Source organism: Anser cygnoides, chromosome 4 (assembly GCF_040182565.1).
Source record: "Anser cygnoides isolate HZ-2024a breed goose chromosome 4, Taihu_goose_T2T_genome, whole genome shotgun sequence".
In the NCBI taxonomy this organism is placed as follows: domain Eukaryota; kingdom Metazoa; phylum Chordata; class Aves; order Anseriformes; family Anatidae; genus Anser; species Anser cygnoides.
The window spans coordinates 28,672,633-28,695,666 of NC_089876.1; the positions used below are offsets into that span (position 1 = coordinate 28,672,633).

General features: G+C 41.8%; 1 protein-coding gene across 4 annotated transcripts in view; it reads left to right on the forward strand.

Annotated features, from left to right (window-relative positions):
• The window catches only part of PDGFRA (platelet derived growth factor receptor alpha), a 36,616-nt gene that overhangs the window by 8,343 nt on the left and 5,239 nt on the right, over window positions 1-23,034 (forward strand). For all 4 annotated transcript variants that reach the window (XM_013172769.3, XM_013172771.2, XM_013172770.3 and 1 more), the window contains 20 exons: window positions 700-760; window positions 1,979-2,293; window positions 4,975-5,238; window positions 5,984-6,114; window positions 7,525-7,696; window positions 7,800-7,989; window positions 8,536-8,651; window positions 9,155-9,281; window positions 10,235-10,428; window positions 10,899-10,993; window positions 11,101-11,233; window positions 15,404-15,508; window positions 15,971-16,081; window positions 16,320-16,473; window positions 17,829-17,995; window positions 19,117-19,232; window positions 19,785-19,907; window positions 20,505-20,616; window positions 22,618-22,717; window positions 22,836-22,941. In XM_013172769.3, coding sequence (XP_013028223.2) covers window positions 700-760; window positions 1,979-2,293; window positions 4,975-5,238; window positions 5,984-6,114; window positions 7,525-7,696; window positions 7,800-7,989; window positions 8,536-8,651; window positions 9,155-9,281; window positions 10,235-10,428; window positions 10,899-10,993; window positions 11,101-11,233; window positions 15,404-15,508; window positions 15,971-16,081; window positions 16,320-16,473; window positions 17,829-17,995; window positions 19,117-19,232; window positions 19,785-19,907; window positions 20,505-20,616; window positions 22,618-22,717; window positions 22,836-22,941 — 2,892 coding nt within the window. The remainder of the gene's footprint in view (window positions 1-699; window positions 761-1,978; window positions 2,294-4,974; window positions 5,239-5,983; window positions 6,115-7,524; window positions 7,697-7,799; window positions 7,990-8,535; window positions 8,652-9,154; window positions 9,282-10,234; window positions 10,429-10,898; window positions 10,994-11,100; window positions 11,234-15,403; window positions 15,509-15,970; window positions 16,082-16,319; window positions 16,474-17,828; window positions 17,996-19,116; window positions 19,233-19,784; window positions 19,908-20,504; window positions 20,617-22,617; window positions 22,718-22,835; window positions 22,942-23,034) is intronic.

The following is a 23,034-nucleotide window of genomic DNA, read 5'->3' on the forward strand; positions in this document are numbered from 1 at the left end:
ATCAGTGAAAAACAGTGCTGGCCTACAGTCTGTCATGTATTTATTCCATTAGAAAATTTCAGCATATGTTTTAAATAGCATGTCTCTTGATCAAGGGAATTCTTGCTAAATAAGCAATAAACACTATTGTATTGTATTGTGCTCAGTAAGCTATATATATACATACGTACAATGGCAAAACAAAAATATCACTCACAGTTGTGTGATTTATAATAAAAGTAGCTTTTAAATACGCTGTTTCTCCCTCCAAAAAAAAAAACCTGCAAGCAGCTAAAAGGTCAGAACTTACTGCATATAGCCATTGCACCCCCACTGACTTCAATACAGCATCCAAGTAGGAGCGTGGGCTCAGTCCTGGGTGCTGCAGTGGGCACCAGGGCTGTTTGCAGGCTCTTTGCTGCATGTGCCAGCTTTGTGCTCTGTGTAACTTCTAAAATTCAGAAGCAGGGTGGGCCAGAACTTAGCGAGGAGAAGAGGTTGTGGTCCCTTGGTTGTGTTCCCCATGCTGGTGGTCTGCCTGTGGCCTCACGTGCCATGTGGGTGGTGTGGGTGGGTGTCTCACCAGGATGAGGGTGTGAGATGGGGTCCCTGCCCTCGGCAGGGTGCAAGCAAAGGGCGCTGTTGGAGAGTGGTCCTGTGAGCTCTTATATCTGTTGTCAGCTTATTAACCGGCTCCGTGTTGCTCTCTTTCTGTTTCAGTTGTCGGTAGCGATGGGTACTTCCCCAAGGACATTCCTGATCCTGGGATGTTTCCTCACAGGTAATATTCCTCAGTCCTCTAAGCCTCCTCATCCCTGCTCCTGCACAAACCTGTATTTAAGTTTCCTTTCGTCGTGTCCACAATAACAAATGGTTGGCCAGCTGCCTCCAGCCTCTATTTTTCTGTCCTTCCCTTTGGTAGGCCAAGACAAGGCCTACCTACAGCTGTCCCACCCTTGGCACGCTGGAGCACCTCCGGCAGCATGGAGCAAGCCGGGCTGCCTGTGTGGGCTCCAGCATCCTCCCCCTTCCCACCACATAACCGCACTCGCCGGGCTGCCCACATCTGCAGAACGAATGGCGCTGGGAGGGGAGGGCAGGGTTTGCCACAGGGCTGCCAAATATAGAAAGGGCCCTGCAGGCTGAGATAACACGTGCAGACGTGAGAAACTGGTTTCAAAGAAAGCCTGGGTTCCTACTGCTGGTTTGTTGTGCAGGGCCCACTTTCACAGTGTTTTCCTGGTGAATTCCCCATTTTCTTGTTCGGGAACTTAGGGTGTGGGCCCTCTCATTTTCCTTCTGGGACTTGGACCTGCACCAGCCCACCTACAAATTACCTAGGCTTGCAAATCTGACCCCATAAATGTAGATTGCATCTGAAAAGTGGTGCCATCTACAACATTTAGTTCAGTGAATTACAGTTTTATTTGGCCATAAACTTTCTGTACATTTTGGCCAGAGGTAGACCCGATGCACAAATTTTGGATCTAGGCCCCTTCCCCGGCCCTTTGCCGAAATAGAAGCCAGATGTAAAGTGCAGGTGTTGGCCTTGGAAAGTGGTTTCTAACTTTCAGTGGTGAGCTTCCTCGAAAATTGACAGGCCTGCTGACTTCCCGGCCATTGCTGCAAGGAAAGGACCTTCAGCCTGGCTTGTAGGGTGCCCATGAACCAGGAGCCAGGGGCTGGGGCTGGGACTTGGGGCCGAGAAGCTGAGGTGTGGATTGGGAACCATCCCTAACTTCACCTCCGTCTTTCACCTCTGGATTTGTCAAACAGGGCTCAGTGAGCAAACACTTCTCTGCTTAGCATTTCAAAGGGAGGCCATTTGCCCTCCACTGGGAACAGCTCTGGCTTTTAACAAGGGCAAATTTCCTGGGATGTCAGCACATCTGAAATGGCCATAAAGATGCCTGCTCTGGATCCACTCTGCACCCTCTCCCGTCCCTGTGCTGAGGAGGGGCTGTGTGTTCATGTGCTCTTTATTTGTGTCTTTTTCCAGGCCCGTTCCTAACATTTTGCCAGCTTCCTCTGCCGACTATTGTTCCCAACAGAAATGAAATGGTTGTACAGCTCAATTCCAATTTCACACTCAAATGCTCTGGAGACAGCGAAGTGAGCTGGCAGTACCCAGTGACCGAGGGAAGCCACAGGATAGACATCAGACATGAAGAGAACAACAGTGGCCTCTTCGTGACAGTGCTGGAAGTAGGAAATGCCTCAGCTGCTCACACGGGCCTGTATGTTTGCTATTACAACCACACTCAAGTGGAGGATGGGGAAGTGGAGGGGAAGGACATCTACATCTATGTGCCTGGTAAGTGGGGGTGCCACAGGGTGACTGACCCCCTTTCCAGGGTGACTGTGAGGGATGTTTTGGGACACGTGTTGCCCAAACCAGTGCCACGTCTGACACTAAAGCAGTTGCCAGCTGGGGAATGCCAGGTCTTGTTTTTAACCTGATTTAAACAGAAAGGGGAAAAGCTCACATGTGCAGGGGGCCCAGGAAGCAGGAAGCAGCAGAGTTGTCCTGAGGTGGCTGTTACAAGGGAGGATGAAACAAGAAATGCTACTGCTGACCAGTCTGAGGCAAGATTAAAAATATGGTGTTTCTACGCAGCGCTTCTTACAGTGCCCTATAATTTTCAAAGTAAACACAGCCTTCCCAGTCCCCGTGCCACCTTTCTCTGTAGTGGTGGAAAATCTGCTGGACGCAGAAGAAATGACATCCCTTCTCTTCAGAAGTTCCTATCACCAGCTTTGCCCTCCCACCCCGTTGTTCTGGCTGAAAATTTCTTTAAAGGATTCCCATGTTATCCATCAAGTTATTTATTTATTTATTTTTCTGTGGCTGAAATAGGCACCACAGACTGAGCCACAGCTGGCTGCGTTGGCAAAGCGCTGTCTGGATGTTTCCTTGGTGTTCAGGGGGTAAGTGGCAGAACGGCAGGGCCAGAGAAGACCAAGCCATGACTTTTGCAGTAAATAGTCTGAGCAGGAAATGAAGGAGAAAAGAAGGGATTGTAAATCATCCTGCAAAACTAAAATAAGTTGTGAAGGAGATGATGTCTGAAACTGCAAGGAGGATTGTGGAAGGGGAAAATGGCAGGAAGGACTAATGAGGATTTTTTAAAGGCTATTTTACAGTGTTATTAATTCTTTGCAGTTCATGATGTGTGACTTAAGTACAGTGATTCTTCCAAGACTTTCTCTACATTTCCCACAACAAACTTAATGCATTTGTATTCATTCTTGAAGCACTAAGAGGTTTCAGCAGAGGCTTTGGCACACATATCTCAATTTCCAACCAGCTCTAGCCAAATCACCAAAAGATTTTCTTGCTGTTAAACGGGCTTGTAACTCACTCAGAAAAAGGATAGCAGGGCAAAAGGCAGAAGATTTCTTCAAGAAGAGGGCATTTTGTTTTGATTTTGAAATGCCTCTAGATTTCAGCCTACCACATTTGCAAAGCAGAGACACCCTGTAATTTTTTCCAGTCACTAAACATTAGGATGTCATAAATGCAGGAACATATCCTTTTCTCCAAATTATAGAGAATGTTTCTGTTTCCACTATAAATTTTGTCTTTACAATTGTTTTTCCTGCAATGAATTAGGAGGGCAATGGGTGGCAGCAACCCACTTTGGCCAAGGAGGGTTACTCTGAGACTTCACGCAATATCCCAGTTTCACTAAAAGCACAGAGAAAACCAAACTAGGTGAATCCCATTTCTGTTTTAAATTAAATTGGGAAAAAGAATACATGGAGTTGGCAGCATGTTTGGGATAGAGGACTGTCTTTGGACTATTGCTACAAAGACCCTGCCAGTGCAGCATAAATTCTATTGTTGGAGGGATTTGTATTGCTATTTATTAAATTTCATTATAAAGCTTTGCACAGAAGCTTCAGGCTAGCAGAGATTATTTGTTTATTCCGAATGGCCAAGTGTAGATAATTTAAGGGCTTTGCTTTTTATGTTTGATATGTTATGCAATTATGTTTTGAACTCAAACTTTGGATTGGCTGGATAGGAAAGTTGGCACGCATTTTGTTGACTTTGAAGAACTAAAACTACCAGGTGTTTGTTTGCTTTTTTATGGTCAAATACCATAGTCTGGAAACCACATGCTGTGACCATAATTAACTATGTCTCATAACTGCAATGTTGGACATGTTAGATATGCATAAAGATAAGTATCCTGAATTATTTTTGATGAAATGTGGCTTTAATGGTGTTAGACATAAACAACACCAAAATTGATTTCTACCTTTTGCGATTGAGTGTTTTTTGTTTTTTTTTTTCTCTTTTTTTTCTTTTCTTTGTGTATTGGTTATGGGGCAGCTATTATTACAGAAGGAAAAAAATCCAGCTGAAAAAGATGAGTGATTTGTTCCAATAAAATATTATTGGTACATTAATTTTATTTTATTTTTATTATATTTCTTTTTATTTCAGTGAAAGTTGCACTTGAACACAAAATCTTTTGTCCTAAAAGTTAGATGTGTAAGTCCAAATTCATCCCTAAGATCTTTGCTGTATATATGTCTTGATAGAGTTGTTTATGACAGAGAAAGAGAAGTCATCTTTAATTTAATCCCCAGAAATTGCATAAATGTTTTCATACCCATTAGTTATTTTTCATGCTTTGTGTCACTTAATAGCCTTTTGCCTCACTGTAGGAATATATCAGAACCAGGTCTAATGGGAAGAATAATATCTCTTGGAGTCCTTTGCATTTCCAGTTCTGCATCCTGAATTGTCAGGAAGGAGCCCGAGACCTTTCCTCTTTTGTGCTTAGGTCAAATGTCTCACTACATGACACACGAGAAAACAAAACCAAGATGCTCTTAGCATGCCTCACCTGCAGTCTCTGAACAAGTGGAGTCACGAACTGTACTGATTTCAGTTAAGACCTGTAGGTGGTCATTGATATCCAGTTCTTGCATATGGACTTCCTACAAACAAGGTAGTGTAAACGTACCTCTTGTTTTTTACAGACCCAGACATGCCTTTTGTTCCTTCCATACCAGAAGACCAGTTCATCCTAGTAGAAGAAGGTGATCCCACCATTATCCCATGTCGGACAAGTGACCCAAATGCTCAAGTGACTTTAATTAACAGTTTAGATAAGGCTGTGTATGCTTTCTATGACAACAAGCAAGGCTTCATAGGAAACTTCCTTGCGGGATCATACACTTGCAAAACAACAGTTAAAGGTGTGGAGTTCAAGTCTGATGTGTTCCTCATCTATATTTTAAGAGGTATTTATTTATTTTCATTAATAATAATAAAAAAAAGCAGTAATGTGCAGCCCAGTTCGTTTCTCATACTGTAGAGTCATATTAGCACCAGCATCATGGGGTTATATCAGATATTACCCCATTGATGAGCTCCTTGATCCTGTGGCAATATTGCTAGTCACTTAGTTGCTAGTTTGCCTAGCAAACTACCTTGTATACAATTCTGATGAGAATAAAATGCCCTTAACTTTACCTCCTCTCTCAAATGGTTGCAAAAGTCTTTTGTAATCCATTTGTTTTCATCCTGTTTGTTGAAACAGAACTTAAAAGCCTGGTGTTCCCCAGTGGATTCAAATGATAGAACTTTGGTTAGTTGGAAAAAACAACACAATTCAAATATTTTGAGAACAAGGTTTTATTGACCAGTAGTGGATTTTCAAAGACAGCCACTGATTAGCAAAATGGAAAATTACTTTTATCACAAGTGCAGTGAGTAAAAGATCTCATAGGGGCATTTGAGATATGAACTGTTACTTGAAATTTTATGCATGTATCTTTTCTTAATTGAATTGATTAAACTCAATTCCTGCACACTTCATCCTTTAAATACACATGTTTATATCAGTATGAATCAGCAGTACTTTCACTGAATTTTCCAGGTAATTCCTCAACAGAGGAAGTGAAATAGAAATCTCCCCCTGAAATTACACAATGTGAAAATTGCATACAGTTTTAAACTAAATCTGTACTCTCTCTCTCTCTTTAGCTACTTCACAGCTGCCAGTTGAAATTGAAGCTCTTAAAACTGTCTACAAAACAGGCGAGACCATCGTAGTAACTTGTGTGGTCTTTGACAACGAGGTGGTTAATTTACAGTGGAATTATCCTGGGAAAGTGGTAAATCTCTCTCTCTTTCTCGGTCTGCATGTTTGTAGTTACTCGTTGGGGAAGAAGGTGGGGTTGTGAAATATTCGTCTCTTCTCTGAATGAGGACAGCTGAGGAGAAAAAACAAAGTAATTTCTTTTACTTCTAAGGTAACACAAAAGAAAGTCAGTACCAAAAGTTAGACTTTGTTGTTAGTAAGTATGCAAAGCATGAGAGGAAGGTGAGGTGTGACTGGGAGTCCACGCACTGAGGGAGGAATGCTGCCTCTCAGGTCTTTTACCAGTTCAAAAAAAGAAATGTTGTGGAAATAGAAAGATCTAGGAATGTGTTGGACATCTGTGCATAGTGCTACTGCTGAGGGTATGAACCTCAAAGATGGCTCTCTTAAACCCTGGCTTCTTTGGCATAATAAAGGATGATGGAGAATGAGGTTCAGAGTCTTAGTTGTTCCTAGATGTGCAGGTGTAAATTAAAATGACTCTTGCAATCAATATAATTACTCACTAATGAGAACTGCAAAGCAAAAAAAAAAAAAAAGAACATATAAGAAAAAAAAAGTTGTAAGAAAACCTTAAAACTTTCAGAGAACCTCAGAACTTTCCAAACCTGCATAACATCCTTCTGCAGTAAAAAAAAAAATATTCAGTGAAAATAGGTTAGCATCCTGACAAAACAAATTTTCAGAATATCCCATCTAAAATGTCTGGTAACTGAGGGCATGGAGTAGTTGAAGTGACTGCCTAATTGTGACCCCAAATTGCAGATTTATTTAAGCAAATTAAGAGCCCAAGTGAAAAAATGATTTGAGATTTTGTTCTATTTTCCATTTTACACATTAAAGCCCCTGCTATATGCCATCTTTCCAAACTATCTCCAACGTATTTTTTATTCCAGCTTCTCATAACATGGTTGACCATTCTCACCATCCTTACTCTTGCAAGAGTCTTCTCCTTGCTGATAAATTATTCTTGTTTTAGAGTACAGAGAACAAATCATCTAGTAACTGGTTACTTTTTGTCTGGTAGAGGGGATAAAATTTCACCCTATACTTCATAGGAACTGAACAAAGAAAATTCAAAATAAAACCCCACAGGTTTTCTGTCCAAGGAGAAGGTAGCATAAGCAGTGAAATGCACTTTCAGACTGCTCACCCAAATTTTGAATGGTATTTTGTTTCAAGTGAACAAAATATGAGTTCTAAATCTCCTCACTCTTCTGTGACTTCCCCCAGAAGGATGTATTTTTATAGACATATCTTTTGTGCTTGCGGCTTGAAAATATATCCTTGACTGAATAAACAAGTCTTCTGCCATACAGGGTTTAGATGGTTACTCTCACTCCAGTGGCATCATAAATCCTCAGTGGTCTACTTTCAGCTTAGTTACTTAAGTAAGGTTTTTTTTTCCTTCTCCAAACTACAGAAAGAAAAAGGTGTGATAAAACTTGATGATATCAAAGTCCCATCGCAGAAGCTGGTTTACACCTTGACCATTCCTGAGGCATCAGTGAAAGACACAGGGGATTATGAATGTACTGCTCGGCATGCAACCAAGGAGGTTAAGGAAAATAAGAAAGTAGTCATTACAGTTCATGGTATAGTCTGATTTCAGTGTCCAAAAATTATTAACATGTTTGAAAACACTACTCTTGAAAAATGCTGCACAGCATTGTTCACGCATGGCTTTTTCATTTGCAGACAAAGGGTTCATTCATCTAGAGCCTCAGTTTAGCCCTTTGGAAGCTGTCAATCTACATGAAGTCAAAAATTTTGTCGTCGATGTGCAGGCATACCCAGCTCCAAAAATGTACTGGTTGAAGGATAATGTGACTCTGATTGAAAATCTTACTGAGATTGTTACTAGTTCAAGCAGAGTCCAGGAAACAAGGTAAAAATACTCTCATGAATCTTACTTTGCCATCTCCCCTAGAAACTTGAGAACTACTCCTGCTCTATCTTTCTACTTCAGTTCATTGCTTCTTCTAAAGTAATGTTTAAAAAGTCTTTTTTATCTACTCTATCTACTTAGTAGTTATCTACTTTGTTATCTACTCTGCCTTTTTTGTTCCCTTGATAACATTAACATCTCCAAAACATACAAACCTTGGTTTCTGGGCACTAGCCCTCTTCAGTCCCTCCAAGAAATCTTCACTCCAGTAATCTCTAGCTACTTCCAATAATATCAGAGTCTTTGTCAGAGCCATGCAGAATATAATAATGTACACTTGTTACTCAGTTGTATTTTGGTAGACATTTGTTGTATGAAAAATGATTTTAGTGCAAAGGCATGCTAGAAATGCCAAATGTCAGCACATTATAATCTCCACATACCCAGATTACATGTTGCATAGAAGCAGATTTTTTTTATGCCTCCTTTAAAAATACAAGCAAAATACAAACAGACAATTACAAACCAGACCTCCCATTTCTGCAGGTTTCAAAGTATACTAAAATTGATCCGGGCCAAGGAAGAAGACAGTGGATATTATACCTTGGTTGCTGAAAATGAAGATGAGATTAAAAGATACACCTTCTCACTGCTAATACAAGGTAAGGAGTCCCAAAGCCTAGCTCACCACAACTGATGGCCCACAGCAAAGATTTGATCCACTTACACACAGGGTCAACACTGAGCACTGGATTGCCTAGACTATTGAGATAAGAAAAGCGTGAATTAGGGTGTCCGGAGGAGTGTATGCGTGCCTGCCGAGCCCTTGGAGCTCTTGTATGCTGATCCTGGCTTTGACTTCTGCACTGGCGTTGTGCCAGAAAGAAACTTTATCCTCCTGCCTAAGTTATTCCAGCTGACAGCAGGGGCGATAGCTCATTTAACATGACATGAGGACGTGGCATACCCGCCACACTTCCTTTTCGTGGCTCTAGCCTAGGATCCCTTCTGCCCTTCAGGAGACAAGGACCTCCTTGGCCAAGTCCCAGTCTCTAGCTGCCAACTAATCTGTGGGCCAAATAATACCTGCCCTGCTTTATTTGAAATTTTAAACTCTTTTCTAGACCTTGCTGAATATTTTAACAAACTTCTGACTGCTTTCCAGTTCCAGCCTTGATCTTAGACCTTGTGGATGACCACCATGGCTCTGCAGGGGGACAGACAGTGAGGTGCTTGGCAGAGGGGACCCCGCTTCCTGATGTGGAATGGCTGGTTTGCAAGGACATTAAAAAGTAAGACAGGGTGCTTTGTGATCTAAAATATGACTGTTTTTCTCACTGACTAGCTTACCATTACTAGTTACTATACCACACTGTCCTCATCAAGGCCCAGTAAGCTATAAATCCGATTTGTCTTTTCAGAGGCATATTGCTTGTGTTTTGAGAGGTTGTCAGTACCTTTCCTAGTGATCATATCCTGTAGGAGAATACATGATGTCTTGATTTAGCTCTGATAAAAGCTTTGTGTTCAATAAGTGAATGTAGCAGATCTTGAAGAGTACCTGCCCTTCCATTCGGGGAGTTCCTATCATTTCACAGTTAGCTCAGTCTGCCTCATTATCACTCTTGTGTGCTTCTAAATTTTCACTTGTAATTATTTCTCCTCAAAATTATAATTTTCACCTTCAAAGTATTCTAGACATGTAGCAATTATCTTGCTGGTTCTAGACTGATTCCTGCTGCAGCTGCTGGGAGGCTCGGCTGTCCCTGGGAGGTTGTACACCAGGCAGAAGGAGACCACACATGGAAGGATGCTGGGAGCCCTGGGCATAGCCCAGCTGTGCTCTGCTCTCATTGTGCTAAAGTCTCCTCCTGCCTGGTGGGATGGTTGTCCTCATAGCCCTGCCCCAAGAAGCCTTGCAGACCGTGAAGGATTCAGGGAGAAGTAGAGATCCATCCACTACTATAACTATGCACGATACTTAGCAACACCAAGATCTATCTACACCGGACCTGCTGGGCTGCATTATCAGGCCTTCAAAGTGGCAGCAGTAATGAGCATCAGAAGGCCAATTATTCTGATGGAAGAAGGATGCAGGCTTTTCACCAAGGTGGTCTTAAGTACTTCTGGTCCTTAAAATGATCATTGTCAGAAGAAGATTATAGGGAAAGGTGATTCCTGTTGTCTTCACTCTTTATCCACATCTACACCCAGCCCCTGTTTCCACTGTTATTCTTCTCTGCAGATGCAGCAATGACACTTCATGGACTCTTCTGACTAATAATATCTCTGATATACACATGGAAGCCCATCTGGACGAGAAGAACATGGTGGAAAGCCAGGTGACCTTCCAGAAAGTAGAGGAAACCCTGGCTGTGCGATGTGTGGCAAGAAACGACCTCGGTGCTGTTACTCGCGAACTGAAACTTGTGGCTCCCAGTGAGTTTGCTTTGTTCTTCTGTGAGATTACAGCAGCCAGTCTGAACTCTCTTTAACACACATCAGTTCAGTTTGGAAGAATGCTTAATAGATAAAAACATAAATTACTGCAAATAAAGATAAATGAAAATAGATTTTATTCACCCTGGGACATCTGAAGATGAGGCATTTTACAGGTCTTTATGGTGCATCTGTTTTTTGCTTATTACATGGTTCTGCGATTCATTTAATCATCTTATTACCACTGGTTATGGGATGTTATTCCAGACAATCTTCACATTTGGTCTTGAAACAGGAAGGCAGAATAGCTCTGGGCTTGGAAAGGCTTTAGAGTCACCAGCCCCAGGGAGCGCTCCTGCCACATCTGCAAGACATGGGAACTGTGGCGGTGCGGGAGAGGGGTGTCTTGTACATGTGTCATATTCCTCATGTCTCAAGAGGAAAATATGGTCTGTTTTGTTACTCCACAGCCTTGCGATCAGAACTGACGGTGGCTGCTGCAGTCTTAGTACTGTTAGTGATTGTGATAATTTCACTGATTGTCCTGGTCATCATCTGGAAGCAGGTAACCTAGAAAGAAATATTTCACTTTGGATGCTGGGCCCTGCTGGGTTTTGATCTCAAGTCAGGCACAGGACTAATGACTGGTTTTGCATTCAATATGTTTTGCAGAAGCCAAGGTATGAGATAAGATGGAGAGTCATTGAGTCTATCAGCCCCGACGGCCATGAATACATTTATGTGGACCCAATGCAACTGCCTTATGACTCCAGATGGGAGTTTCCTCGAGACGGGTTAGTGCTTGGTAAGTTTCCTCTAAGGGGCTAATCCAATCCTTCTCCTGGGAAGACAATTAAGGGCAACTTTAAGGTCTCCAGTACCAGCATTTGCGATGTAACTCATAGCCATGAACTCCAGAGTCTTTCTTTATCTGCTCTCTTTGGTTCTCCTTCCACATCCTCTTCTCCTGCAGTAGTGTTAGCCTCGAGCAACTCATGTTAGTGTCTCCCACGCCTTCATTCCAGCTCTGCATGCTCTGTGTGCAGTGCCCACCTCAATGTGGCTTAGGTGGCCCCTGCCAGTGTTAAACTCCAGTTCCAACATTCACTGCTGCTAAAGCATCCACAAGGAGCAAATTAGCAGTTTTAATTTGCAAGACATTTCTTTATTTATGTGGAGAGGCCAAGGGAAACCTGCAAGTAGTTATGCAGTTTTATTAAAATATTTTTTAAATTATTAATCCACGATGTGCATATATCATTGATGAGTAACTGCATAACTTATTTTTGTGGCTACTGCCCTTCTTCCTTCCCCCTTTGCTTTCTTGCTTTGTTTTTCCTGCATTGGTGTTCATACAGAATTCAATTAGCAATTACTTCTTCAGGGCTGGCCCAATTTGTCATTTATATCAGTTGAAATTGTAGTGATTATAAAGAATTTTAATATTCTGTCCAGGTAGTGCTTTAAATGCACGAGGCATCCCTCTCTTGGCAGTATCTGTGCATCAAGCTGTATACAAAAATTCAGGAGAAGAAAACTGAAAGGTGTTTTTTTTTTGTTTGCTACTGTTTAAGTAATGCATTCCCCTGGTGTAGTTCTCCTACCCCTACTGAGGGAAAAGAATTGATATTAATTCTTGAAAGAAGAGGCACAAAAAAAATTTCTGGTTCAGGAATGATATCCTTTAATTAAATTCATCTTGCTAATTGAAAACTAGGCGAGGGTGGATATTTAATGGAATTATTTTATAACAGCCCCGACTTTAATTATATGCCTAAATAGGATTTGTCAGATCTGAGTTAACAGACCACCGCTGTGACTTTGTCTCCCTCTGACTCATGAGCACCAGTCTACTTCAGTGCTTTCCTGTTTACAAGTACATTCACGACAGTCAGGGGTGCTATATGTCCTTTTAGAAAACAGGATTGCGCAAAGCATTCTTCTTGACACAGTTAACATTTCCCTGCTGGCTGTTTTGCCATATTAAATGCTTCCTCTCCAGCTGACGAGGACCGTTTTGTTCCTCGGCTTGATGATTCTGGTCTGTGTGAGTTTTCTCGTATTGGAGTGGGAGATGGTATCAAAGGAATTGCACCTTTAGCTCAGGGAGGCTCTGAAAGAGGATGCAAAAACATTTTGGCTCATTCAGATGAGCACTTCCCGCCCTAGCTGAGTAAGCCAGCTGGCATTCATTTTTTTCTCTCTCTCTCTCTTTTTTTTTTTTTTTTTTTTTTTTTTTCCCTGAGCTAGTAATGCCTGGAGTGCAGAGCTATGTTAAATGCCAACTCTGAACATTTGCTGGCTGGAGTTTCAATTGATAAATTTGGGTTACACTGCACATTTCCCTTTGTTATCCCCTCTCCACAATATGGGTAGTGCTCTGTTTAAAGCAGCCAGCAGCCAGCACAAGACTAGGGGATGTGCAACAGAATGAGAAATTGGATAACACAGTGAGTTGCTTGTGTGCCACTGTTTTCTCTTGGCACTGCTGAGAAGCTGTCCCTGCAGGACATCCTGAGATGGCAGAGGGCAGGGCCCTTCAAGGAGAGGGCTCTGAGTGCTGCTGGATCTCAGGATTTTGGGATGGCTGTAGAGGTTGCAGAGTTGTTCCCATTGCTTCCCCAAAAAACACCCGTCTGACACTGTGGAGTTGATGAATTAAATGCTGGTCTGACACATAGAATCAGACCCATCCCCACTTGCAGCTTGCAAAAGACAAGTTAAGGTTCAAGTTTTTCAGCACTTAGGGACGTGGTACCTAGTTTCTTACGAGTCTAGAAGCTGGATATAGATTATAAAGCTTGTCCTTTGTTTGGCTTTTTGTACATGCTAAGAAAGTAATGATTCAGTTTGGGGTTAGATGATCCTTCCAGTTCAATTTCAGCCAAAGGAGAGCCCAGTTGAGAAGGCTGTGTCTGGGACTTCACCATTGTAGTTGTGTCCCCTGGAGCAGAACATGGCACCTCTCCGCTGGTCTTGGCAGATAAGCTCTGCGGGTGGGTGCCAAGGTTGAACTGAAGTTAGCTCTCACCCCCAAGTACAGTTCCTCCACCAGTCTGAGGAGCCTTGAGCTGCTGCTGAGAAGTAGTCCTGTTCCTCCAGTGGGCAAATCCCCGTCATGCCTTTATACTAAGAAAAGTAAATCCACGATATAATTTTGGGCTCCAGTGCAGGCCTTGGCATCCAGAAAGTGACGGAGCTGGTTGCATTACAGACACCTCCAACTTGTAAGCAGTCAGCTCCCACCTGGCTCCAAGTTCCAAGTGTAAGACACATGGGATGTATATGGAAAGGGGTGAAAAGGGGAAATAGCAGCAATAGCTCCCTGCTGCTCCAGGAGCGCTCTCACTGCCTCCACATGCGCCCAGGCTCGGCCGAGGTGCAGGGGAAGGAGATGTGCGTCTCGTGCTCAGTCGACAATATGGACTGGGGGACTGGGGAGGAATTGGCTTGTGAAGACAAGAAGATCAAGGAGCATCAGTGAGTGCCATCACTTTCTGAAGGGCTGCATCCTGCCATGTGGCTCCCAGACCTTTGGGCTGAAAAATTTCAGGGGCCAAATTTCAGACTCAGGTTGTTTGAATTAGTTTGAAATTTAGTGGGAAGCTTTCTCACATCCTGACTGGGAAAAATAACCTTTGGAACACAGGAATTTTGAAAAGAAATTGGCTAGTTTTTGTGTGCGTGACAAACTACACTGTCATGATCTTGGAGAAGTTCTTCAGTGGTAACTCAGCTACTCATGCTTTAACCGTTTCTTGTGCTTGTTAATGGTGCTGATATATATTTTTTTTTGGCTGAAAACTTTCTTCTAAAAGTGTGTATACAATAAAAGTGTGGGCTGTAGCCACAGGATAACAGAAACATATGGTACTGCATGCCAGATAACACCTTCAGAAGTGTAAAAAGCGGCAAGTTCAAACTGCAAGTGAACGTCAAAGACAAAATGCCATATATCTCCATAGTAAAAGCCACTACTTAGTCTGCCAGTGTTGGAAGTTAAAAAATAACATGAAATGAAGCAGCAAGCTCATTGGGAATATGAAAATGTTGTGTCATCTGGAGTTCATATTTCGGGTTTGTTCACTGAATAAACGTTGCCTTAATGAGCTTGCTGTCCAATATGGAAGCTATGAAATATAGTATTTTGGATCATGTTTGTGCAGTTTATATTTCTCTAAAATCTTGCTCAATCTGTACACAATTCTTCTGCACACTATATCGATAACAGAAGACAGGATATGATAATCCAAAATTTTTGTCTAAATTGATTTGCGGGAAGAGTGAAGTGTGTATAAACATTAGCTGTTTCATTATAGCATTTGGAAATTTGCAATAAAATTTATTCAAACATGTGAAGCACACTTGTACATTAAACTTCAGAGGAGTTTCCCCTCATATGTGATCAACATGTATTTCAGCTTCCTTCAGATCACTGATGGCCCTGCTTGTCTATTCCTAAACGTGCTGCTGATTCTCTTCAGCCTGTCTTGCTGCTAGATGTATCCAGCACAGATAGAGCAGCCTGAAACTATGGCTAGAGAATCCTGTTCAGATTTGAAGTAAAGAGCACGACTGTGCTGTAGTCAGATACTGACTGAGGCAAGGAAGTCAGCTTAGACATTGGAAGTTCAATGTTTAGGAAAGGTAAAGTGAGGGTGGCAGGGCAGGTCAGGAGACAAGTTTGAATGAAATGAAATTCCTCAGAGCTTCTTTCCTACAAGTGCCCATGTACAGATGTGCTCCTGATGTTTGCTTGTTCGCTTCTATTTAGGAATTGTTCTTAATTACAACATTTCTTTAAAATATTTTTGCCTTTTCTGCTTAACAACGCTGATAATAATAATTCCAGTGGTCTGGCTAAGTGAGCATGCTCATTCCACATAAGAATCACAGCCCAAAGTGGAATGTCAGCGGGAAATGAGGCTAATTGCTGTTTTACTCTGGAATAAATAATGCTTTCCCTTGTGCTCAGGTCGAATCCTTGGTTCTGGTGCATTTGGAAAAGTGGTTGAAGGGACTGCATATGGATTGAGCCGTTCTCAACCAGTGATGAAAGTAGCTGTGAAAATGCTGAAACGTAAGTTATCACTGTTTCGTTTCCTATGCTAGGCAGTACATGTTCCCATGGGGTTATTTAAACACTGCTTGTATATAAATAGTTTCTCCATATCTGAAGCTTCAAACCTACCTACAGTGTGGGTGGAGCCAGTTTGCATAACTTGCCCAGGAACCACAAGGAGATTTCTTGTGTTGAAAAGAGCAGCTTGTAAAGTGCCTCTGTGCCACCCAGGCAACCCACCGTACCCCTGGAAAAGGGCAAACAGACTGTGTCAGCTCTTGAGATGGATCAAATGAGTCCTTTATTAGTGATTTGTGACTCTTCTCCAAGCCTTAAGAGATCTCCTTGTCAAGCAAAGTACACAGTCTTCTTCAAGACACCATGGGAGAAATGTTCTACCGAGGCAAGCAAAGAAAGATGGGTTGTTATTGTGAAGAAGGTGACTGTTCTCGCTAAGTGGTTGGTGTGCTTTTTCAACAGCTACAGCTAGATCCAGTGAAAAACAGGCACTCATGTCTGAACTGAAGATAATGACACATCTCGGGCCCCACCTGAATATTGTGAACCTGCTAGGAGCTTGTACAAAGTCAGGTGAGTTTGGCTGACAGAGTGGAGGTTTGCTGCTCCACAAAAAATGCACAAATGTCAAGTAAAGGACTTTAACATAAAATATAAATAAGTGAAAGGTTTCATAAACCTACTTGTTATTTGCCAGGAGTTACAGTCATAACTTAGTAAATCAAAATGCATTAACTCCCAGTACTTTTTATGTTTTAGAATTGATTTTCTGCTGTCTTTGAAATCTCAAATCAATTCACAATTTCATCAGGTCCTATTTACATCATCACTGAATACTGCTTTTATGGTGATTTGGTGAACTATCTGCACAAGAACAGGGACAATTTCCTGAGCCGCCACCCAGAGAAGCCCAAGAAAGATTTGGATATCTTTGGGATGAACCCAGCTGATGAAAGCACAAGAAGGTAGAAAAAAGGGGGAAAAAGTGTATGACCTGCAACATAAGGGAATGTGATTACTAACCCTTATTCCTTTCCTCTCATTCCGTGATTCAGAGCTCTCCCTAATTTTTCTCAATGGGTTTTCATTTATTAGTTTTCATAGATCTGGGAAGGTTTCAGCAGCTTTTGTTCAGTCTTCCTGACATGTATCCTAGATCCATGCTTCCTCTGTGCAGATGCCCACAGCCCCAGCATTGCTGTGTGTTCTCCACTGACACCAGCAACTTAGAACCTTCCTTCCAAACACTATGCCCATGTACTCATGGGAGAGCACAACATACAGATTTTGTAGACCTTTTAAACAAATTCCACTCTGCCCAAGGTAGTGTGAGAGATATATGGATCTAGAGAAAAAGCTAACATCCTTACAGGACCCCGGCAGTCCCACAGCTGCCGTGTTACAGCATTGTCTCTGGAGCACAGTCAGTCTCCCCTCTCCTCAAGACCCATTCCGTCTTCCCTACCTGATCCTGAGGTCCCGAAGAGCATCTTCATTAAGAAAGCATGGTCCAGTGTTCCTCCTTTCTCTATAGATGTCCTTTTGCCTCTACGCATCCAAGTTTTAGAAGTAAAACACCACTACTTGGTTTCTGTTACCTTGTTTGGGGAATTTCCACTGTCTAGAACTCCTTCCCTTCAAACAACCTGGCAGAGTTTGCTCTCCAAGTATTCTCCTTTACCTACCAAAGGCTCAGCTAGTCTCAACAGTTTCCAATAGATTTTTCCAGATGATGGTGGAGGAAGCTTGTCATTGTACTTTCAACAATCAAGCAATGTCATAACTTTAGCCAGGATTTAGAAGGTGTCAGAGATTCCCTCAAAACATCATGCAGGCAAATAGACCAACTGACTTGGTAGCCGAATGCAGCCAGAAACATCCATCTGAGCATGGGATTGCTCAGCTGGACTGGATTTGATGCAAACTGAGTGAATAAACTACATCTATCCTTTGGAAATCCTTGAACTGAACAGCTGAGGTAGTAATAGCTGAATTTAGTGGGATTTTTGGAAGTTAGACAATATATGTTTGCATACCTGACTGTTGACAAAAGGACAAGTTTGAGGCACTTTTGTTTGACTACTGTAATCCATGGTAACATGTAGTAATAATATGTGGTAATGCATCTGTGGCAATACATGGCTGTGTTGTAATACAGGATCCCTACACATTCTCTATCAAGAAGCCAGCTCTTACGCCCTTGTATTTCACAGCAATAAAGTTCTATGCCATAAGAACTGTCAGATGCATAGGATCTGGTGGGGAAGACTGGGCAATACTAACTGTTACAACTGTATTATTATTATTATTATTTTTTCAGTTATGTGATTTTATCATTTGAAAACACTGGAGAATACATGGACATGAAACAAGCTGATACAACCCAGTACGTGCCAATGCTGGAAAGGAAGGAGGGATCTAAATATTCTGATATTCAGAGATCTGTGTATGATCGGCCGGCTTCATATAAGAAGAAATCTCTGTCAGGTAACGTAGAATTGTCCCTTCTGCATGTACTCTTAAACAACTCTTGCATAAATGTTTCTTATTTTTGCCATTTATGATATGGACATAAACCACTCAGCTGTGTTCTGTAAGTGTGTATCACCTATAAGCTAAAAGCTGGTGCTAAGACTGTCACTGTTGGTGACAGGAGTGCATGCTCCCGGGGCAGAAGGGATAGAGCTGCATATTTCCTTCTGTGCTGAATTGCTGAGGGGCCGTGTTCTGCAGCAGGGCTATCGACAGTCTTTGGAGGCAGTGATTTCATTAGTTGTGTACTCTGCAAGATTTTGAGCAATTGGAATGAGCAATAATAATAGTAATTTATATCGCTCTGTTTCCACTTACATTTCACATTAGCTGACACACCAAATGCAGAACACTCCCAAATACTTTCCTGAATTATGTAATGAAGATAATGAATGCATCCCATTCCCTGTCCCTTTTCTCAGAAACTAAATATGCTTTGCTTTAAAAATAGGCACAGTCACTTCTGGCCCTAGGCCTCAGGAACTGAAGCATATCCAGTCCCAGATTTACCAGGCAGACTGATGTACTCATACTGTGCTCTCGGACAGTAGGGATAAATGAATCACTGAGTTTTGACTGTTTTTTTGCTGACATCTTTCATAAAAAAATAAATTTGTTGCCATAGAATTCCTGACCCATTTTGCTGGTATTGGATTTGTCCCAGTGTATACTTTCTGGAAAACATAACAGTGTTCAGCAACAGTAAATGGATAAGAATGTACATGCATATACAAAAACCTGACAGAGGTACCACCTCTAAATAAATATTTTTGAACTACACGCTCGGTATTGCAAACAACTTGTATAACACTTCATTGGGCCTTTTTAATTTCTCCCTTTTCTGCCATTCTGTGGTCGAAAAAATGCAGACAGGAGAAAAAACAAACCTTATATTTAACACAGTGCAGCATGTGAGTGGCTGATGCAGACATCAGAAGTGTTTAGTTATTATAAAAACCTGTTTTGGTCATGGCTCTGTTAAAGTCATCAGCTCAGAATCATGATAGGTAGGGGGAAAAGAATGTTGCTTTCACACTCTACAGCACAAACGTATTTTTTTCTCTCTTTTTCAATAGAATCAGAAGTCAAAAACCTTCTTTCAGATGACAGTTCAGAGGGCCTCAGCCTATTGGATTTGCTGAGCTTCACCTACCAGGTTGCACGGGGAATGGAATTCTTGGCTTCTAAAAATGTAAGTAAATAAAATGTGTAAGAAAGTGTCAAAACGTCTTCAGCTGTGAGTTTCAATTTAGATTCTGAAAACATGACATAGTATAATATTCTTCTGAGGTTCTGGACAGCTCTCTCACTTGCCTGGAAATTGAGATCACCATGGTTAGAAAAATCAAAGGAGCATCCTCTTTCTCCTTTGCAGCCCATGGCATCTGTGGAGTCAGAGTCCTGGAGAAGGTGGGGGACCTAGGCAGGGTCTGGGTGGAGGGTCCATCCAGCCACAGGCCAGCATGCTCAGAAGCGCAGATGTATCATTAGCACATGACGGGTGGAGGGGGAAAGAGTGGCATCCTCCCCACTGCAGTAAACCCACATGAGCCCCTGCTGTCTCTGGGGACTCGTGCCTCCATGCCCCTGTTAGAGGGCAGGACCAGTGGCTGTACATCAGAAGATCTTGTTAAGACCGTGCCCAGAAAGCCAACAGAACTGGATGTTTTCAGAGAGCTCTGCAAGGGAAGTGGCCCTCCTGGAATTAGCACGTCCTTGAACTACTTAATTTCTCTCCGTGCAGTGCGTACACCGTGACTTGGCAGCTCGTAATGTCCTTCTGGCTCAAGGAAAAATCGTGAAGATCTGTGACTTTGGGTTGGCTAGAGACATCATGCATGATTCCAACTATGTCTCCAAGGGCAGCGTATGTACTTCTTAATCTCCCGAGCTCTGTTTTAATGGCAATGAGAAGTGTCAGCCTTAAATGTCGGTTAGCAGCGTTGGTTACACTAATTGACTGTTGTGATGAGCACTCCTGAGAACAATTTTTCTTCAGTTCATTAATTCACAGAACTTTCCTAAGTCTGCTTGAAAGCTGGAAAGCTCTTGGCCACACTTAGTGCTTCACAGGCTTAAATTTTAACTGGCAAGTTTTGTGACTGGATAGATTAAGGAACTGTTACTGTGATATGTAGAGCAGTAACACATCAGTCAATGACATATCAAATCTAGATCATCAGTGCCACCCTTTGCACTGTATCTCCAATCAGCTTGGTCATTTGCTAGTAATAAAATGAATGCAGTTACAGCTTAATCAGTTCTTTTGGGGAGCAAAGAGTAGCTCTAATTGCTTCTAATCCTAGAACCTCTGTGTGACATGGAATTAAAAATAAATACTAGTCATGTTAACACAAGTTTTCTTACAAAAGAGAAGCTAATCCTGGCTATCAAACAACTTTAATGGGAAGTATTTATTTAATGACTAACCTGTGTGCTTTGGGGTCTATTTTTTTTGCTACAGACTTTCCTCCCAGTAAAATGGATGGCACCTGAAAGCATTTTTGACAATCTGTACACAACATTAAGTGATGTCTGGTCTTATGGCATTCTGCTGTGGGAAATATTTTCTCTTGGTATGTACTGTGAACATTTTCTTACGTGCCATAATTAAACTTTTTCAGTCCAAGCTGTTCCACATAAAGCATTTCAAATTCTACAGTAGAAATATATGCATGAAATCAACATTTAATTATTCTTCTATATGGGGTTTCAGGTCCCAGAATTAGGTGTGAAGTAAGAAGTCCATACTTTCTCTTTTTTTCTTTTTTTTTTTTTATTTTGCAAGATACTTTTAAACATTTTTTGCTAGAAAACTGAAAGCACTGACTGGAAAGCTTTTGTGGAAAAATATTGGTGTCTCCAGGCCAAGACGAAATTTCTGGCCAAAACGCAGAGGAACAAGCTTCCCCCATGCATCAGGGAGACTCGGCTGCATCCCAGCCGAGTGGCTGTTTTGAAGCAGTCTCTTCAGATACGTTTCAAAAGATCCTGTCTTAGCCCCATTACTGAACAGAAACAAATGTCAATCTTCTGGGACACTGATTTCTCATTTCCAGGTCAGCACTGTTCACACAGTTGGTTTATGGCAGTGTAAAGTGGTTATGACAACGTATAGCAGTTAGAGACAATGTACAGTTCCCAGCTGGGAACAGCCTGGCTCTTGACTCAGGCTGATTAATTAGCCTCCCGGGTGGGTGGCTGGCCTGCTTCAGCAAGCGTGCTTTGCCCAGATTTACTCAGAGCAGAATTAATCATGCCTGTATGGTATCTACTGCTGCCCCTTGGCAATCCCAAGCTTAATGCTATTTTCTAGAATAAGCTGTCATGTAGCTGCTTCTCAAAAAACAAACAAACAAACAAACAAACAACCACCAACACCAAAAAACAACAAAACAACACAGCAATTGCACCACTACTTACGGTATTAATTACTGTAATCTCTGGGCATTGTACTATCCATTAACCAGCATCCCTGGGAGACACAGAAATGCCACTGTATAGATGGGGAACCGAGGCACAGTTAAGTCTGTGCTTCATTGTCCTGCTTGTAAGGTAGGGTCTGAAGCCTAGTTTTAAGGTGAAAACCTTGCTTTTGAAAGGGATGAGGTCTTTGGAGTAAATATTACAGCATGCATGCCTGCACCCAAGAAAGTTGCTCTTTCTTGGAAAGCAAAACACGGTCACAAGCAAGGGACTTGTCCTAAGTCACACAGAAAGCCAGTGGCAGAGCAGAGCAGTGACCTTAGGTCTGTCAAATGCAGGCTGATGACCCGATCCGGGTGTCATCCAGACTGTGCCCAGTCAATATGCTTTAGAAACACTGCAAAAGTATTTTTTTTAAGTGGTTCCCACTTCAGTCTTTCCTGGCCAATATTTCACATCAGACCATTTCAGAAATAGATTGCAGCTGATGCAACACAATGTACTTCAGTTATTCTTTTTTTTTGTCTACTTCAGTTTATTTTCATTAACTTTAATGGCATGTCAAACCATGGCATTAACACTTTTTGGCCTGAGCAGCAAGTCAGTATTTGGAGAAAAGGTCAATGTTTCAGTTCTATAAGCAGGTTCCACTTTAGAGCTACTTAACATTGCAAGTAATGAATTACAAAGCTTCAGTTCTATGCAATTACACCCTTGCAGAGAGGAAAGAATATTTTGTACATGTAGGCACACAAGCCTGCACACAGCTTCCAGGCTCGTTAGCTATCATTTTTATTAACAGTTCTTATCTCACATCACGAAACATAAAATGATCAATAACTGGAATAGATATATGGGCCTCTGAGCAGTTCTTAAAAAGACTTTAAAACCAAGCTGCTTCTCACTCGTCTAAACTCTTGTGTGTCCTCAGCAGTCTCTAAAATTTAAAATACACCCTAGCGGAGTATTAACCAGACAAACGAATTGTGCGGTTTTCTCCAAGTCAGCATCTTTATATAGTTCAGCAAACACCCACTAATTGGTATTTGTGGATCTGTGAACATTTTTAATATCATAAGCTGCAATTTATTCCAAGGTTGCAAGTATTAACACAATGTAGAATAGTATTTTTTCTTCTGTTTTGTCTGCAGGTGGCACACCGTATCCTGGCATGATGGTTGACTCTACTTTCTACAATAAGATAAAGAGTGGCTACCGAATGGCAAAACCCGATCATGCTACCAATGAAGTGTAAGTGCGTATTTGGCTTTCCCATGCCTGGACAGCCTGAACAGTTTTGGCTTTAATGTTCACTTGATAACTCATTTCCCTTCGCAGTTGATTAAATTGGTTTCCATCTTATCTGCAGGTATGAGATCATGGTGAAATGCTGGAACAGTGAACCTGAGAAAAGACCCTCTTTTTACCACTTGAGTGAAATTGTGGAGAGCTTGTTGCCTGGAGAGTACAAAAAGGTTTGTGTTTTCTGCATATATTTTAGAGGAGTTGTGACTGTTCAGCCATCAGAACCACTGGACTGACACATCCTAACCTGCATGAATTACATG